General features: G+C 29.1%; 1 protein-coding gene across 1 annotated transcript; it reads right to left on the reverse strand.

Moving 5' to 3' along the window:
* Positions 1-1,817: 1,817 nt before the first annotated feature.
* Positions 1,818-6,871, reverse strand: LOC137808331 (probable disease resistance protein At5g66900). The gene is made up of 6 exons (XM_068609388.1): positions 6,609-6,871; positions 5,803-6,464; positions 4,661-5,061; positions 4,011-4,372; positions 3,429-3,655; positions 1,818-3,314 (listed from the first exon to the last, which is right to left on the reverse strand). Exons 2-6 carry the CDS (start codon positions 6,434-6,436, stop codon positions 2,488-2,490), a joined length of 2,451 nt encoding a protein of 816 aa, XP_068465489.1. The 5' UTR covers positions 6,437-6,464; positions 6,609-6,871; the 3' UTR covers positions 1,818-2,487.
* Between the last annotated feature and the right edge of the window lie 9,335 nt (positions 6,872-16,206).

A 16,206-nucleotide genomic window follows, 5' to 3' on the forward strand; every position in this document is an offset into this window, starting at 1 on the left:
AGTGTTTAATAAAATTGTGTTGATATTACTTATAATCTACAGGAATATTGTGAAATGTGTGTAACATTATAAATGAATTTTTTGATTTATTGGAATATTATTGTTATTAATAATGTTGATATTATTATTATTAATAATAATATTAATAATAAAAATAATATTAATTAAAATATAATAATATTATTAATAATAATATTAATATTGAAATATTTATATTAATAATATTACTATATTATTTATATTCATATCAATAATTATTATTATTTTATTATTATTAAAATATTAATAATAATATTATTAATAATAATGATAGTAATATACAAACAATTTATATATATAAAAAATTCTGCATATAATTTTATTTACAAACATAATAAATTAAAACTTGTATTATGCCATACTAACTTTTCAACTTCTGTTATTTAATATTTACTAGTTAATTTAAAAAATATCAAACACTTATAACTGACTAAACTAATTTAATAGCTCATAACTACCTATTTTTGTCAATAAACTTTGCTAAACATAATCTAAATTATTTTTTAAGAGTTATTCTTTTACAATAATATTTACAGAAATTTTCTTTAGGGAACCTTTTAGTAATTTTTTAACCTTCTATTGCTTCTATTTTATGTCTTTATCTTTAAATTAAATTCTATTTTTAAGAAAATAATCAATAATTAAAAATAGGTTTATATTTCATAATATAATTTACCCTTTTATAAAGTTGTATTCTTAAAATCATATTTAATTACAAAATTTATTTATAATATAATTTATCCTGATATGCCAATTAAGATGTTTTCATGACAGTTTTATTGAAAGACATCTTAATAGATTAAAGAATAGGAATGTATGTAAACTATTCTTTTTATCCCAATACTAAATAAACTCCTACACTAAATAAATTAATGTGAAAAGTTTGAGTGAACCAAACATAATTTATATAATATTCATGTTATAAATTTTAGTATTTTTTAATTTATAATAAATTTTAATTGATTATCCAAATTAGTTATCAAGGAAATGGATATTCCAAAAAATAATTCATATATACTTTCCAGAAATTAATAGTTAAGTAAATGAATATGATTTAAAATATAATTAACTAATTCAGATTTACTTACTACATTGGTTAGACTTTCATATTTTTTATTGTTCTTATTTTGTTCCTTCTTTATTGAGGTCAAAGTTTTAGTTTTCGTGTTTTACCAATGCAACAAGCAAAACCCGATTGAATTTGAGTTACTCCACATTGCACGTAACTTCGCATCTTAACCCAATCTTGGATGTACCAATTCTTCAACTTCACATTGCTTCTCCTGCTGAGAAAAGGTACTCACACATTCGCAAGAAATCACCTGTCTGCGAAAATGTCATTATTTTTATCATTAAACTTCTAGGTTCAAGAATTTTGAGAAATAAAATATAAATAAAAAATATATGATTTGGATGAAGAGAAAGAAGTGAGAATTTTCCATCAGTGGTTTGAATGATTAGAAGAAAAAAAAAGACAGAAAATTAGTTAAATAAAAATTATTTTTACTATATTTGTTTTTCTCAAGAAAAGTACTGATTATTTTTAAAATTGTTATAAAAAAGTTATTTTAACTTTCACAAAAAGTTTAAAAACAGCCAAAAAGGTTTTTCTTCCAGCCATTTTTAAAGGGGAATACTTTTAAGTGGCCCTATGAAATTGAACCTCCTATTTGCTTCCCATCTGTCATTTTCTCCCTTTCTTGTTTGCTTCTTCATTTCCAAACAAAGGTAGAAGCTTTCTTCTTCATGAGCATTCCATGCAAAAAAATCAAACCAGATTAGCAGAGCTCTCTTTCCTGTGCATTGTTATAAGTGGATTTACATGATCATCATACACAGCACATCAAGTTACTTAGGACTAACAACAGAATCAGCCATGTTCATGTGGACCTACATAAATTTTCTCTGTTGCACAGGCATGATCGAGATCCCTTCCTGTCTATAATTATAAGTGGCTTTACAAGGTTATCTTACAGCACATCAAATTATTCAAGGGCCTCCCACCATACCATGTAACAACAACATCAGCCATGATCAGGATTACCTGTTCATAAATTTTCTCTGCTGCACTTAACATGACAGGGATCCTCTGGTCTTCAAGAAAAGTAAAACAAAAGGCATAGGTCCTTCTATAACATTCTTTGTCTGTGTTCCAAGATATTCTTTCTCAATTGTGTCATACCCCTAAAGCTGTCTTTCTTCAAGCCATTGGATGGATATATAATAAAAGGAAGGATATCATAGCTGATCATAAATTGAGTCTCTTAGTAGAATTTGGATATTCACAAAGGTTGTGTTTCATGAGTTCCTTAACAGAAAATTCCCTTCACAGATTAATAGGAGCGGTTCCTTTTACCATAATCCATGTGAAAACTGTATTTTGTTCCTTTTTCTTTTTGGTGTGATCATTGACTCTTTAAAAACAACCTGAACTACATGAAGCAAGGATTAGGTGGAAGTTGTATGAAGCCAATTCAAGTTAACATCAACTAGAGGAACATCTATCTTTAAATTGGGAAGCATAGGTTTGAAATTTTCCCATGAAGCAGCTGTCTCTTCATCGCATATCACCACCTTTAAATTCCCAAGATTAGTGACTGAGAATGGTAATTCACACCTTTCACAACTTGTCATGTAGAGATTCTGTAGATTAGACAGATTACCGAAGTCATCCGGTAAATTAGGAAGGCTTATGCAATTTGAGATGTCAAGAAGTTGTAGATTTGAAAGTCTTCCAATAGAATCCGGTATCCCTTCTAAATCAGTACAAGAACTGAGCCTTAGGAGTTCCAAATTCTCCAACTTTCCAATATCTTGTGGAAGTGCTGAGAGTTTGTGGCAATTAGTAATACTGAGCTTCTTAAGGGGGATGATATCACTGAGCCCCTTAGGCAATCCCACCATATCCTTGCAATAGTCAATATTCAAATCTTCAAGATTTGGAAAAGCGTATGAAATTAGCAGGTCATGGTTTTCAAATGCCTGTTTCATATTACAAAAGTAGAGGGATAATTTTTTAAGATTCTTCATTGCAACAAAGGAAGGAACAGATATCCGCTCTAATCTGATTCTTCTCAGGTTGGATGAAGAGCAAAATAGCTCAAAGTTGTTGATTTCAGAAGGATAGTAACTGTAATTTGTGACTATCAGAACTTTTAGTTTGTTCATATCTTCCAAAAAATCTGGAAAGGAATACTGCTTAGTTTGAAGATTAAGAATTAGAACCTCAACATGAGCTACTTGCATTTGGGGCCAATCTGAAGGGCAATTTTTATCTGCAAATGCAACCCATATGGCATTAGTTGTGGAAGAGTAATGAATGGCAAACAACTGTAACATTCGTACATTTTTTTACTTTGTAAGTATATTTTAGAAAAGGTATAACTCACCAGTTGATATAGACGATGTGTGGGCAGTGACTTGTCGGGGCTTCTGTTTACCACACCAACTAAGAAATTCTGTCTTCTCCCCACGTTGGTTTATCTCAATAATCAATCTTTTTCTCTGTTCCATTGGTTCCTCAGAGCACTTATAAATTGCAAGCTCTCTCAGAAGGTCATGAAGAACGATGAAGTGGTTATTGTAGTAGTAATTGTCTGTGTTATTAGCATTTTTCCTGGTAAATAAGCAGAAATTCATTCCTTTAGAAAGAAAAATTCTCTCACAAGATTATGAAAAAAACTCCATAAAAAAGAAAAATTACAAATTTTAACTTCAGTTCACAAGAATAAATGAAGAGTTACAGAATGTAAGGTGCTTAATTTCACTGAGATAAACGGTCATTTTGGAATATTATATCACGAAACATATGCTTCTCACATAAGCTATACAAGCCATTTAATTACTTGTTCTATAGAGCATACATTCATGTTACGTATATAATAGGATTAAGTGGCCTAGAAGAAGCGTCATGTTATTTACTATTTTATCTATATACCATTAAGTGGTTGAGAAGAAAATATTCATTTCACCTTGCTATTAAGACATTAGCCAGATTCATGGAGTGTAATTTGTTGATAATGGTCATTGCTTCTATTCCATCATTGTCTAGTCCATACAACTCTGCCCACATATCAATGAGAGCAGTAACAGGAATTCTTTGGTCTTCAGGAAATAATCCTAGGTCCATGAAGCACCCTCTGATAACAAGATTATCTTCCAAGACATCCAATATCTTTCGGAGGCATGTAAGTAGTTCAACATTAGAATCAAGTATAGAACGACCTTGGGACAGTTCTTCCACCATCTTTAGCCACAACTCAGAACGCTGATTACGGAGTGATCTCCCAATTACTTTGATGGCAAGTGGTAAACCCCTGCAGATTCTCACAACCTGAATTTGCAACCAACAATAGTCAGTAACCAAGTTTCTATGACTTAGAAACCCAAAATGCAAGTAATGTATCATTATTTTGAGGGGTCAAAACATTCTATTCTATGTTTCTTCTATGTTTTATTTTCTCTTCTATGTTTTCTTTTCCCCTTCTATGTTATTTCAATGATAAGTTGTTAAAAGTGAAACCAAAAGGTTCCAGGTGTTTATATCCAATCTTGTGATGCCTACTTCAAGTGAATAATTTCAGACAAAAAGACAGTACAGATTACCCAATTCGATTCGCACCTTTTGGATGACTTCATCAGGAATACTTGAACCGCTTTCTTCCAAGAGCATATAATGTCGGAAAAGGGTTACTGCATCATCATGACCAAGTGGTTTTAAGATACACTGCATGTCAAATCTAAGAAATGCAACCCTAGAAATCACCAAAATTTTATAATCTGGTATCTGGACTTTAAATTTCTCGACAAGGGCTTCTGAGCCAGGCCAAACATCATCCAGTACCAACAACATTGAACTTCTACCAATTTGCCTTAGCAAAAGTCCCAATTGATTAACTGCATCTTCATCACTTAGAAAATCGGGTACTTGATATCCACAGTGCTCAAATAATCTCTCTACAATAATCTTCAACTTGGGTGTTTTTGAGACGGTGACGAATAAAATATTTCCCCCAAATTTACCTAGGTAAATAAAACCAAAGAGATCTTTAAGCACAGAGTATTCAATGTCTTGTACTATTTATAATGCATTATCTAAGACATTCATTTCATTGTCAGTGGATATTGCAAAAGAATAATTCTGCTATAAGAACACTAGACAGAAAAAACAAACCATACGGATTAAAAGAAAAATGCTTGTTTAATTTGTTGAAACATCATTTGTAGAGAATGGGAAAAGCCCAGGTTATGCCCTTAAGATGAAAGTTGGACTACCATGAACCCTTTGATTCACATATTAGCTTCTTAAAGGATACTATGCACATGTTTGGTAAAAATCTTAGGTGAATAATGGCTCTTTCCATTTTCAAGAATTGTCACAAGAGTTGACAACAGAAGCGATTATTTCTAGAAAACGAGTCAAATGTTGTTTTGAGCTGCTCCCTCTACGGTCAGAAATATGGATTGAAACGTTTCACATGCCATCACTTGGATCTATTACCAATAAAATTTCAAGACATACTTGCATGCCATGTCTGCAACTTCTCAATATATTTCTTTTGGCATCTCTTTTTGCTACTAATTTTCTTTCAATACTAAAACATGGTTGATATTAGCTAGTAGTTGATGGCAAAATATTAGACAGCAAAGAGATAACACGTGAAGAAGTTATGAATGAGTGATGAGCCATGATGAAATCATCTAAAAGAAAATCTAGTCAGAGTGTTTGATGAAATCATCATACATCAAATAAACAAAACTTACTCTTGACTTGTTCATCCCAACAGAGCACTGTAGCAAGAGTGGTTTTCCCCATTCCACCCAAACCAGTCAGCATGATAACAGACCCACCATCTCTGAGAACCTCCATCTTCAACTCACCCAACGGCACATCCAAGCCAACAGTGAAATCTGGGTTTTCAGGAACACCAAAAGGAAGCTTGATAGGTCCTCCAATACCACAAAGCTTCTGCTCAAAATTCTCTTTGCTGAGAAGCTCAAGAATTTCCCTAACTTTGTGCAGTTTCTCTTCAATATCTTTTGGCACAAGCGCTTGGTTGTCACCACCAGCAAATGAACCATCCCTCTTGTGTCCAGATCTGCACAGAAACCAAGAGAGACACTTGTCCAAACAAAAATTCTTGGATAAGCATTTGCACACAAGCTCTTCTTTCGCATCTTTTTCGTCAACAAGGGTTTTGATTTCTTCCCTGGGTGGATTTAAGTGTTCATTGTATTGCTTGATCTCTTGTACCACAGGGTTCATATCCTTGAGCGTTGACCTCAGTATCTGCTTGTTGCTTTCACTACTTTGACCTTTTTCCACTATTTCCGATACCATCCTCAGTCTCTCTTGAAATAGGGCTGGAAGTACAACGCGCTGCGTGGTCTGATCCATGAATGACCAACTTGCTTTTTCTTTCTCTCTGTTTTTCCACAATCAGCCGAATAACAAGTCATGAAAGGGGATAAAGTCAACAATACTTATGAGCGTCTCAAATTGCAAGTTCAGAACATGAAAATAAAACTAAAATGAAAAATACATGAAAAGAAACAGTTATGTTATGTACCTTTGAAATAACCACGGATGTTTCGAGAAAATTCGTGTTTTTGTCTTGCGTGTCCAATTGATTCAGTACGTGCGAGGATCTGAAGTTGAAAGATTCGAAATTAGAGCACAGCTGATTCAAGTTTTTATAGCTTCAGGGATGAACTATGAAGATTCTCATCAGTTGCTTATTCTCTTCCTTGATTTTTCTTCTACCAAACGCGGAAGTCAATTTAACGTTTTCTCAGTGCCGTTAGGTGACATCCAATTACATCTATTTACTACAAGAAAAATTAGTCACCGTCAAATCCTTATTATTGGTGTAACCTATACCACACATTCACATTTTCATAATTATAATAAAAATTTATATAATAAATTTAAATTTTAAAAAAAATAATATATTTTCTTAAAATTATATTGAAAAATGTGTCTGATAGAGGATAATCTACTAACACTAATACAGACACAGACACAAAAATACGTATAATTTCTAAAATGTAAGATACGGGACACAGATCTATATATTATATAATTATAAATTATATAAATTGATAATAAATATTAATGTACATAAGTATCTTCTAAATTATTTGTTGAAGTAAAAAAATGTATCTTCACAACTGATTGAAAAAGATTTATTTCTTATTTTTATAATTATAATAAATATGTGTTATACAAGTGTCATACGAGTATCATATAAAAATATTTGATACTGACACATTATTTAAAAAAAATTCTGAGATTCATATTAACTAGTTAGAGATTCCAACCTATTCAGTTTTATAAGAGAATAAAAAGCTTTAATTACAGTACTTATCAAAATAAGATTTTTATTATTAAAAACATGAGTCATGTTACGTGAATAGGTTGGAGTGAAACTCTGGAATAAAAAAATGGTTGAAGTAAAATAAAAAAACGAGTCCACAAGTTTTTTGGATTACCTAGGGTATGTTCGGATTTCACGGAAAAAATCTAAACCAACCTTTATCTTTTAGTAAATATTGTACTAACATATTTCGTTAAAAAAATCACATCATTAAAAATAAAATTTATATCAATTTTAAATTGAATTAAAAATTATATTAATTTGTTTATTTAAAATGTTGTGGAAAGTCATGTTGGCGTAGGATGTGGGGGAAATGAAGAGAGATGGAAAACAATAGTGGAAAGTGGAACATAAATAATGGACCACTGCAGCTTCTAAAATATATCTTTAATATTTGTAAAACGCGTTTATTTAATTTAAAAAATAGTGGTCTGCAAATAATAATAATATTTTATTTAAATATATTCGTATATTATAATTTATATATTAAATTATTATGTCTAAAAGGTAAAACTAATTTTATTCCTGTAGCTTAAACTTTAAAAGTAAATGTTTTTTTTTAATTTATTATATTTTTTAAAATGTTCACTTTCTCTTAAAATATAAGAGAACAATGGTTAGTTTGATATTGTTGGCTTTATCAGGTTGAATAAATTTGTTTAGTCCTTTCAAAATATAGACGGACGTACTAGTACAAATTTTTAATTATTTTCTCAGATTTAAACGAAGATCATTTTTAAATTGAGTAAAATTTAAAAAAAAGATATTTATTAAATTAGTATTTGAAAATAAGAAATAAAGACATTGAGCGAAGCTGATTGGAGAATGAAATAAGTTAAATTGTTATAAAAAAAAAAATATTTTTTTTAATTTATTTATTTATTTTATGTAAGTTTCATGATAAGTAAATAATTTTAATAGAAATGTGAATAATGTTGATAGAAATTATATTTTTAGATCACTAATTTGATGGTTGGATAATCCTTATCAATTTAAAACACTTAGATTCAAAATTTGTAAAAATAAAAAGTGATAGAAAATATATTTTAATAAAGATAAGTTAAAAAAAATATGATAAATTTGACAAACTTCATTAAAATAAAATATAATAAAAAATAAGAATACATATTTTTTTCTCTTTCCAGATAAGGGTTGAACGAATTAACTTCGCATGTTATTTTGTGAGAAAAAGTCATCTACTATTTTCATAAATAGATTAGATTACACATAAAATAATTAATCTATATAGATTTTAATATAATATATATATATATATATATTACCAAAACTTACATAAATCTATTATTCATAATCTATAATATATCTTTAATATATTGTGTAGTATGAAAAATACATAATTTTTCCATGTAGTGTGTTTACATAATTGATTGTACATTTGTTATAATTAATTATATATGTTATTTGGGTCTATAAATATATTAAATAAGACATTATAATTTTACATAACTGCACTCACATAGAATTCAAATTCAACTAAACTTTAATTATAAGAGAGATGGTTTAATATTTAGATAAAAAGATTTTGATGTAAAGATAACACGGTTGTTACATAAAAATTAACAATCACTTTATTTTTTTCTTTTTAAATATCAATCACATATACTTTATAAACTTTTTTTATTCTTTTTACAAAATTCAAACAACATCATATTTTACTTCAATATTCTTCAAATTTTTTCTTTTATTTACTTTCAATCAAATTCATCCTTATTCTAATTTACCTTTACTCCTTTTTTTTTTTACTTTTATTTACTTTCAATCAAAGTCATACTTACCTAATTTACTTTTACTCTATCATGCTTCTCACGGCAAAACATTGATGATTGTCATGTCTTTGCTTTTTGGCGTATACTAGCTAGGGTGATTTTGAATTCCAGTCTGCTAGTTATTATTACATTTTTACTTTTAAAAAATGTTACTAGTATACTTTTTAACATTTTCAAAATATTTTTCTCTTAATATTATTATTGATGGTAAAATCTGGACGATATTTATGGTAAAATAATCAATATCTCAAATTAAAATTTTTAATAACAATATAAATTCATAAACATATTCAAAAAGACTATAAACATATATATATATATAATAAAAAAATATGTCCTTTCTCCTATTTATAAATATTTTAAAAAAAAATGTTTTCTCTTTTCCTACTCGTTTATTGAATGATGCCATAATTTTTTCTTAAAATATTTTTAATTAATAAAAAAATTAAAATAAATATAGAAAATTGTTCTTTGAGAATATATGTATTGAGTAATGAGAAAAAAAAACAATACATAATCACAAATTAACTGCAAAATAATAAACAATAAATGATTTAATGTGATTCGGTCGTCAATTACAATCTATATTGTAACTATTAGGTTTTCATTACAAATATAATGATTTTCTGAGATAGAGATTATAAAAAGGATACAATGATTAACCTCACCCAAAACATGTGCATATATCATTTAAAAATATATGTATTAAAGTATATGGTTAAAAAAAGGTTGAATTTAATATTATAATTGAGACCCATAATCTTAACATATGCTTACTTTAAGAAAAAAAAGCAATTCTAACTGCCCCGCGTGTGGTCTACAAAAAAAACCAAACGGTAGGTTAATAGAGAAGACTCGTAAGAAGGGTTTGGTAGCTTTATAATAATTTTAACTAATTAAATAAAAATAATTACTTTTAGTAAACAAAACAACTGTGATTTTTCAAAAATAGAATAAAAAATGAAGTTAGGTATTAGGTCACCAACATTGATAAAAAAAAATTATAAAAAAAATGTTGTAAGGAGTAAGAAATACGTAAGGAATTAAGCTACCAACCCTACACAACACTCAACGGTCAATTACTAAAGCATAATTCAATTTTTTACGGATAACATGCTATATAAATTATTTAACTTTTTAGTGTTAGAAATTTAGCACAATTATAAAGAAAAAAGATACTACATAAATATCGATATAGAACGGTGAAAGATTATTCTCTTTAATTTTTTATATTTTTAAAATCTGTATATATAAGAGTAAATCCTAAATACAAACAGTGACATATATTATCACTCGAAATATTAGTGTTTTTTTTTTTATGTTTAAATGGTTAATTATTAATTACTTACTTATTGAGGCTGGTATAATATAAAAAAAAATCTTATATTCTATGTGGACATTACAAAAGGAATGATAAAATTATTATAAAAAGTATTCGAATAAAGTATAAAGGAAAAGGTACCCAGTCACAAAAGCACTGTTGTAAATAAAGAAAATATTCGAAAAAGTGAAAAAACAACGAAGATGACCCACAAAAATAGTGGATAATTTTTTTTTATTTCAAGTCTTTTTTTCCCCTAATAATTCATGGTTAATGTATTTACATTTTTAAAATACATAGTTTCCGTAGATTTTTTAAAGCTAAGTAAGTGTTTGAAAGTATAAATCGTTACTTTGACAGATAAAGTATCTAATTACTATTTTATTCTAAATAATTAACATTTGTGATATGCGTGAGAATGTCTCAATCGGAAATAAAAAAAAATTACAACAAACCATATAATGCATGTTTACGACAATTGTAAAAATTTGATTATTTTAATAAGCGATTGTTTTATTATAATCATACTAATTAATATTTAAATAGATTATTTTAAAATAATTGATTTCAATTGAAAGGAAAAAAAAAGTTTTTACACGAGAAAAATAACATATACATGATATTTGAAAGGGAAAAATTGTTTAAAAATAATCATATATTAAAATTTTAAAAAAAACGGATTTTTTTTTCAAATTTCTTCTACTATTCCAATACAGCTAAGATTGCAAATACTTTCCTATCTCATGAAACAACAACAAAAATCAGTAAAGATATTATTTTTTTCGAAACATGCTCTTAATATAAATATGAAAATAACATATTCACATAAATGAGTATTAAAATTAAATAAACCACACTAAAATATCAGTAGTAATATATTCAAAAGAATAAATATAACTTATTAAAAATCAGTTTAAGTTAATATATTTTATAAATGCAAAAGTTAACGGTTTATTTAATTTTAGTTACTTTTAAAATTTAATCGGTGACATATTTTTACTAAATTACCATTAACTCACTAATTATATGAGAATTTTAAAATTTATTATTTAATTATTCTAAAAATAAATAAAATAAAAAGATTAAAATATTATTAAGGATCGCTTTTAGTATGATTTGACAATTTTAAACCATCAACAGTTTTTAAATTTTAATCTTGCATTTAAGTATTTATGATGACTCTATACCACAAATACCACAGTAACACGATTATCTTTAGTTTAATAGTGTATATTGTGACTTTACACTATATAAAAATTATTAAATAAAAATTAATTTTAAAAATAAAAATAATTAATTATTATTTAATTAAATTAAAAAATATTTATAAATTAAATTGTTGGTATCTAAAAGTAGTTTCTATTATTAATAAAAAAAATTAAAATAATTTTTAAAATAGTATTTAAGTTATTAAAATTTTAGTTACTTACTAACTAGTATTTTAAATTAGTCATTATTAATTTTTAAAAAATTAATTTAGAATTTAAAATATTAGTGTCTTAGTAGCTAATTTAAATACCAAATTTAAAAATTATTTTATAAATTTTTATTAATAATAAAAATCACTTTAAATACAATTAATTTTGTCGTCATTAAAATAATATTTAATTTAATCAATATAATGACTAATTATTTTTTATTTTTAATTTTAATTATTATTTAATAATTTTCTTTTAGTAATAGTTTAAAACATATTTTTTTTTAAGTAGCGTGAGAGAATATCTTTCTCGCTTAAAATATGTGTTGCTTGTTTATGTTGGATTCTATCTTAATCACTTTATAATATGTGCTGACTCACTTAAAAGTTATGATTCTTAGATGAAACAATCTTTGTTTAAATTTGTGACTGATATTTGATATGCATTACCCACTGTCATTTCTTCACGATGAAGAATGTAGTTTTTTTATTGGTAAACTTTGTCTATAAAAAAGATATGGGTTGCATACTAGTTGAAATAAAATATTGAGAGATACATTAGCTTCAATTTTACTCCTTTTTTATTCCAAGATTCGTGAGTGTGTGGTGAGGTTATTGATATTTGATCCCAATAATGTACACTCTCTGAAACTCGAATGGTGCTATTATGGAATACTTAACACACATAAAAAAGAGAATACTTCAATCTTGTCGAGGTAAGGAATAAAAATCTTCTCTAATATGATTTTATTGAGTTGATATAGATAATCAAACGACTCCTAATTCTCCAAAGTCAAAGGGACAAAAGTAATAATTTGTTATTATCAAGACTTTTAATTTGTTAATTTTCTTAATACGTCGTATACATGCAGCATTTTCTTAATACTTTAACATGTGGTAAATATTGAAGCTGGCAAAGTGATTGGGGGATGAAAAGTGAAGAAATAGATTCATAGAATCGCCTTCACCAACCGGTTTCAATTATTAAGGAGGTTCAAATTGTCCATTAGTCAATAACTATTAAATAAAATTCATTATGTTTTTTGTTTTGTTTTTAAGTTTTTACATTGACCTGGTTTGAAATATGCAAGAATATAAAATTTATACAATATAATGTGATATGTATAATAGTGTAAAAAGAGAAAAACAAGTATAGAAGAACGACAAGTGCACATAAAGCATGCAAGAAGAAAAACGTTATATTATTCATACTTAAAGAAGAAAGAAGTATTGCCTAATAAATCAGCTTTACAAAAGAACAGAAAAACAAATATAACAGGAAACGTATGTCAGAAATGAGAAAGGAACTCAACAACCCCTCAAGTCGTACAATATATGTTTATCAACACAAGCTTTGACACAATTGTGCTGAAATTTCCTGAATTAAGTGATTTAGTGAAGATGTTAGTGAATATGTCAACAACTTGTGGATTAGAAGATATAGGAAGCAACTAGAAGAGTTGTGTTAGATGTTTCTCCCACACATGTCAATATGCTTAAGTTTGTTCACGAAAATTAGGATTGGAAAGTTAGGATTGGAAGTTGTGTGCTAATTGATTATCACATTATAGAATAACTAGTAATTGTGTTGCTATATTTTCATCCAAGAGATCTTTTAGCCGTTGTAACTCACTGGATGGTGGCAAGTAAGGCCTTAGAAGATGATTGTGATATTATGGATTGTTTTTTGGATTTCGAGCATGAGAGAGATGAAATAACAAACATACAGAAATGAGTAGCAGATCGTCTGATCTCACGACGTCAAGTTTCAGGATAAGTGACCCAATTTGAATTATCAAATCCCTTAAGTTGGAGGCTTGAGTTGTTGGGGAAAAATAGACCCTGTCTAGGAGTATTCTTTAGGTAGCATAAGATACAATGTGCTACTCTATGATGATCCGTGGTAGGAGCTTGAAACTGGCTTAAGAATTGAACTGCATAACTTATGTTTAATCTAGTATTTATAAGATATAATAGTCTAACAATAGGTTGATATGAAGTGATATCTTGCGGAGATGTTCTTTGTTCAACATTAAATGTTGTGTTTTTAGTCATGAGAGTTAGGGATGATAATGTGAAGGTTTAGGATTTAGGGTTTAGGGTTTAGGGTTTAGGGTTCATCCAACATTTATTATATTGATCTATAAATATGGATCAAGTTGGCTCGTTCCACATAAAAAGTACGGGTTGATTTTTTTTGTCCTTCCCACAAAAAGGCTAGCTTGTGAGTTTGCGGGCTAGCCCACATAAGAAAAAAGATTTTTGAAAAAAGTATAAATACAAATGTATCTTAATAAAATTCCATTAATCATAAAAAAACTTGTTGCTAAATAACTGAATTATTTTGACTAACATTTTCAAGAATTCATGCATGTATCAAGTCCTTTAAAATTATAAGAAACAAAACTCCTACAACATACTGACATCCAATTCAACCAAAAACAACATTAACCTTTATTGGATTACAATTTGTCCTTGTTATACCATGGCTTGGAGATCCCCACAACTTCATCACTACATCAAATAAGACCAATTTAATTGCTTCTTCCATTTGTATTAATGGATAAATGGTATGAAAATAAATGTATTATTTTTAGGGATTGAAATTTTAAGGTATGCGGGTTGACCTGCCTTATCCCATACCTTGCCCATGTGGGTTATGGGTTATACGAATGAGTTTAAACACACGAACAAGTTTAAATAATCAGCCTGTTCCCAAGTTTTTTTCTATCAAGTTGTGGGTCAACTTTTAAGACTCGTCTCACATTATCATCTCTAATGGGAGTGGAGCAGTACATTGCTGCGAGAAGATTAGTGATAACTCTCAGTATCGAGGACTGAGAAACCTCCTGCTGAAATGTCTAAGAAAGGAAATGGACTTGAGATTAAAGCTTATTGATGCCTTAACATGAACTAGCACAAGGCTATATAAAGGAAATACATATGGTAACTTCTGTCAAAGCATAACCGAAGGCATAGGAATATGAATGATTGCTATAATGGAGACTTATTGCTATAATGAAGACTTTATTTGTAAACAATGTGATCTTTCAGTTTAGATGGAGGCTTCCTAATGCGATTGGGCCGTGATGATCCAACATTATTGGGTTGAGCAGGAGTGTTGGGCTGAGTAATATTAGGGACATGGTCGTTCGTATCATCATTCCTCCCATCAACACCAACCTTGTCCTCAAGGTTGTAAGCAGCTTGCAATTCGCTCCAATTTTCCCAAGTCGTGTCTTCAGGAGGCAATCCTTGCCATTGAACCAAAACCTGATGCTTCTCTTGACCATTAACAGTGACAATTCTGGAAGCAAGAACAGCCAAAGGTGAAATAAGTGGGTGATTCTCCACGGATGCAGCAGGTAAGGGAAACTCAGGTGGTGGTATTGGGCCATTGTAAGGTTTCAAAAGAGAACAATGAAACACATTGTGTATTTTTGAAGATGAAGGGAGTTCTAACTTGTAAGCAACCGGGCCAAGGCGTTCAATAATACGGAATGGACCGTAAAAACGTTTGTTCAACTTGTTGTACTTTTCTCCAGCAAGCGAATTCTGCTTGTAAGGTTGAAGCTTGACATGAACTAGAGAATCTACTTCGAAATTCACCTCTCTTCGTTTGTTGTCCGTTATAGCCTTCATACGTTTTTGTGCTTTCTCCAAATTCTGGCGTAGGAGTGCCAGAATGTCTTCTCGATTATAGAGCAATTCATCACTTGCAGCCACGTTTGACGAACCAGCTATATAAGCAGGGATGTTGGGTGGCTCTTTTCCATAAACAACTTGGAAAGGGGTCATTTCGGCTGAAGAGTGAAAAGAGGTGTTGTAATGGTACTCTGCCCATGGTAAGAAACGATGCCACATAGAAGGGCGGTAATGGACAAATGCTCTTAAATACTGCTCAATTGTCCTGTTAGTGACTTCGGTTTGTCCATCCGTCTGGGGATGGTAAGCTGTGCTCATGCGAAGCATAGTTCCACTGAATTTAAACAGGTCAGACCAAAATTTGCTAACAAAAATAGGATCACGGTCTGATATAATGCTCTTAGGTAAGCCATGATGTTTGCAAACAATGTTGACAAATAACTCTGCCACCTTGTAAGCAGTAAAATTAGCAGGCAAGGCACCCAAATGAACATATTTCGAGAAGCGATCTACCACTACAAACAAGACAGAATAACCACCCGAACATGGCAAACCTGTAATGAAATCCAATGAAATGTCTTCCCAAACGTTAGAAGGTATCGGCAAGGGTTGAAGCAATCC

This window comes from Phaseolus vulgaris, chromosome 3 (assembly GCF_000499845.2).
Source record: "Phaseolus vulgaris cultivar G19833 chromosome 3, P. vulgaris v2.0, whole genome shotgun sequence".
Lineage (NCBI taxonomy): Eukaryota > Viridiplantae > Streptophyta > Magnoliopsida > Fabales > Fabaceae > Phaseolus > Phaseolus vulgaris.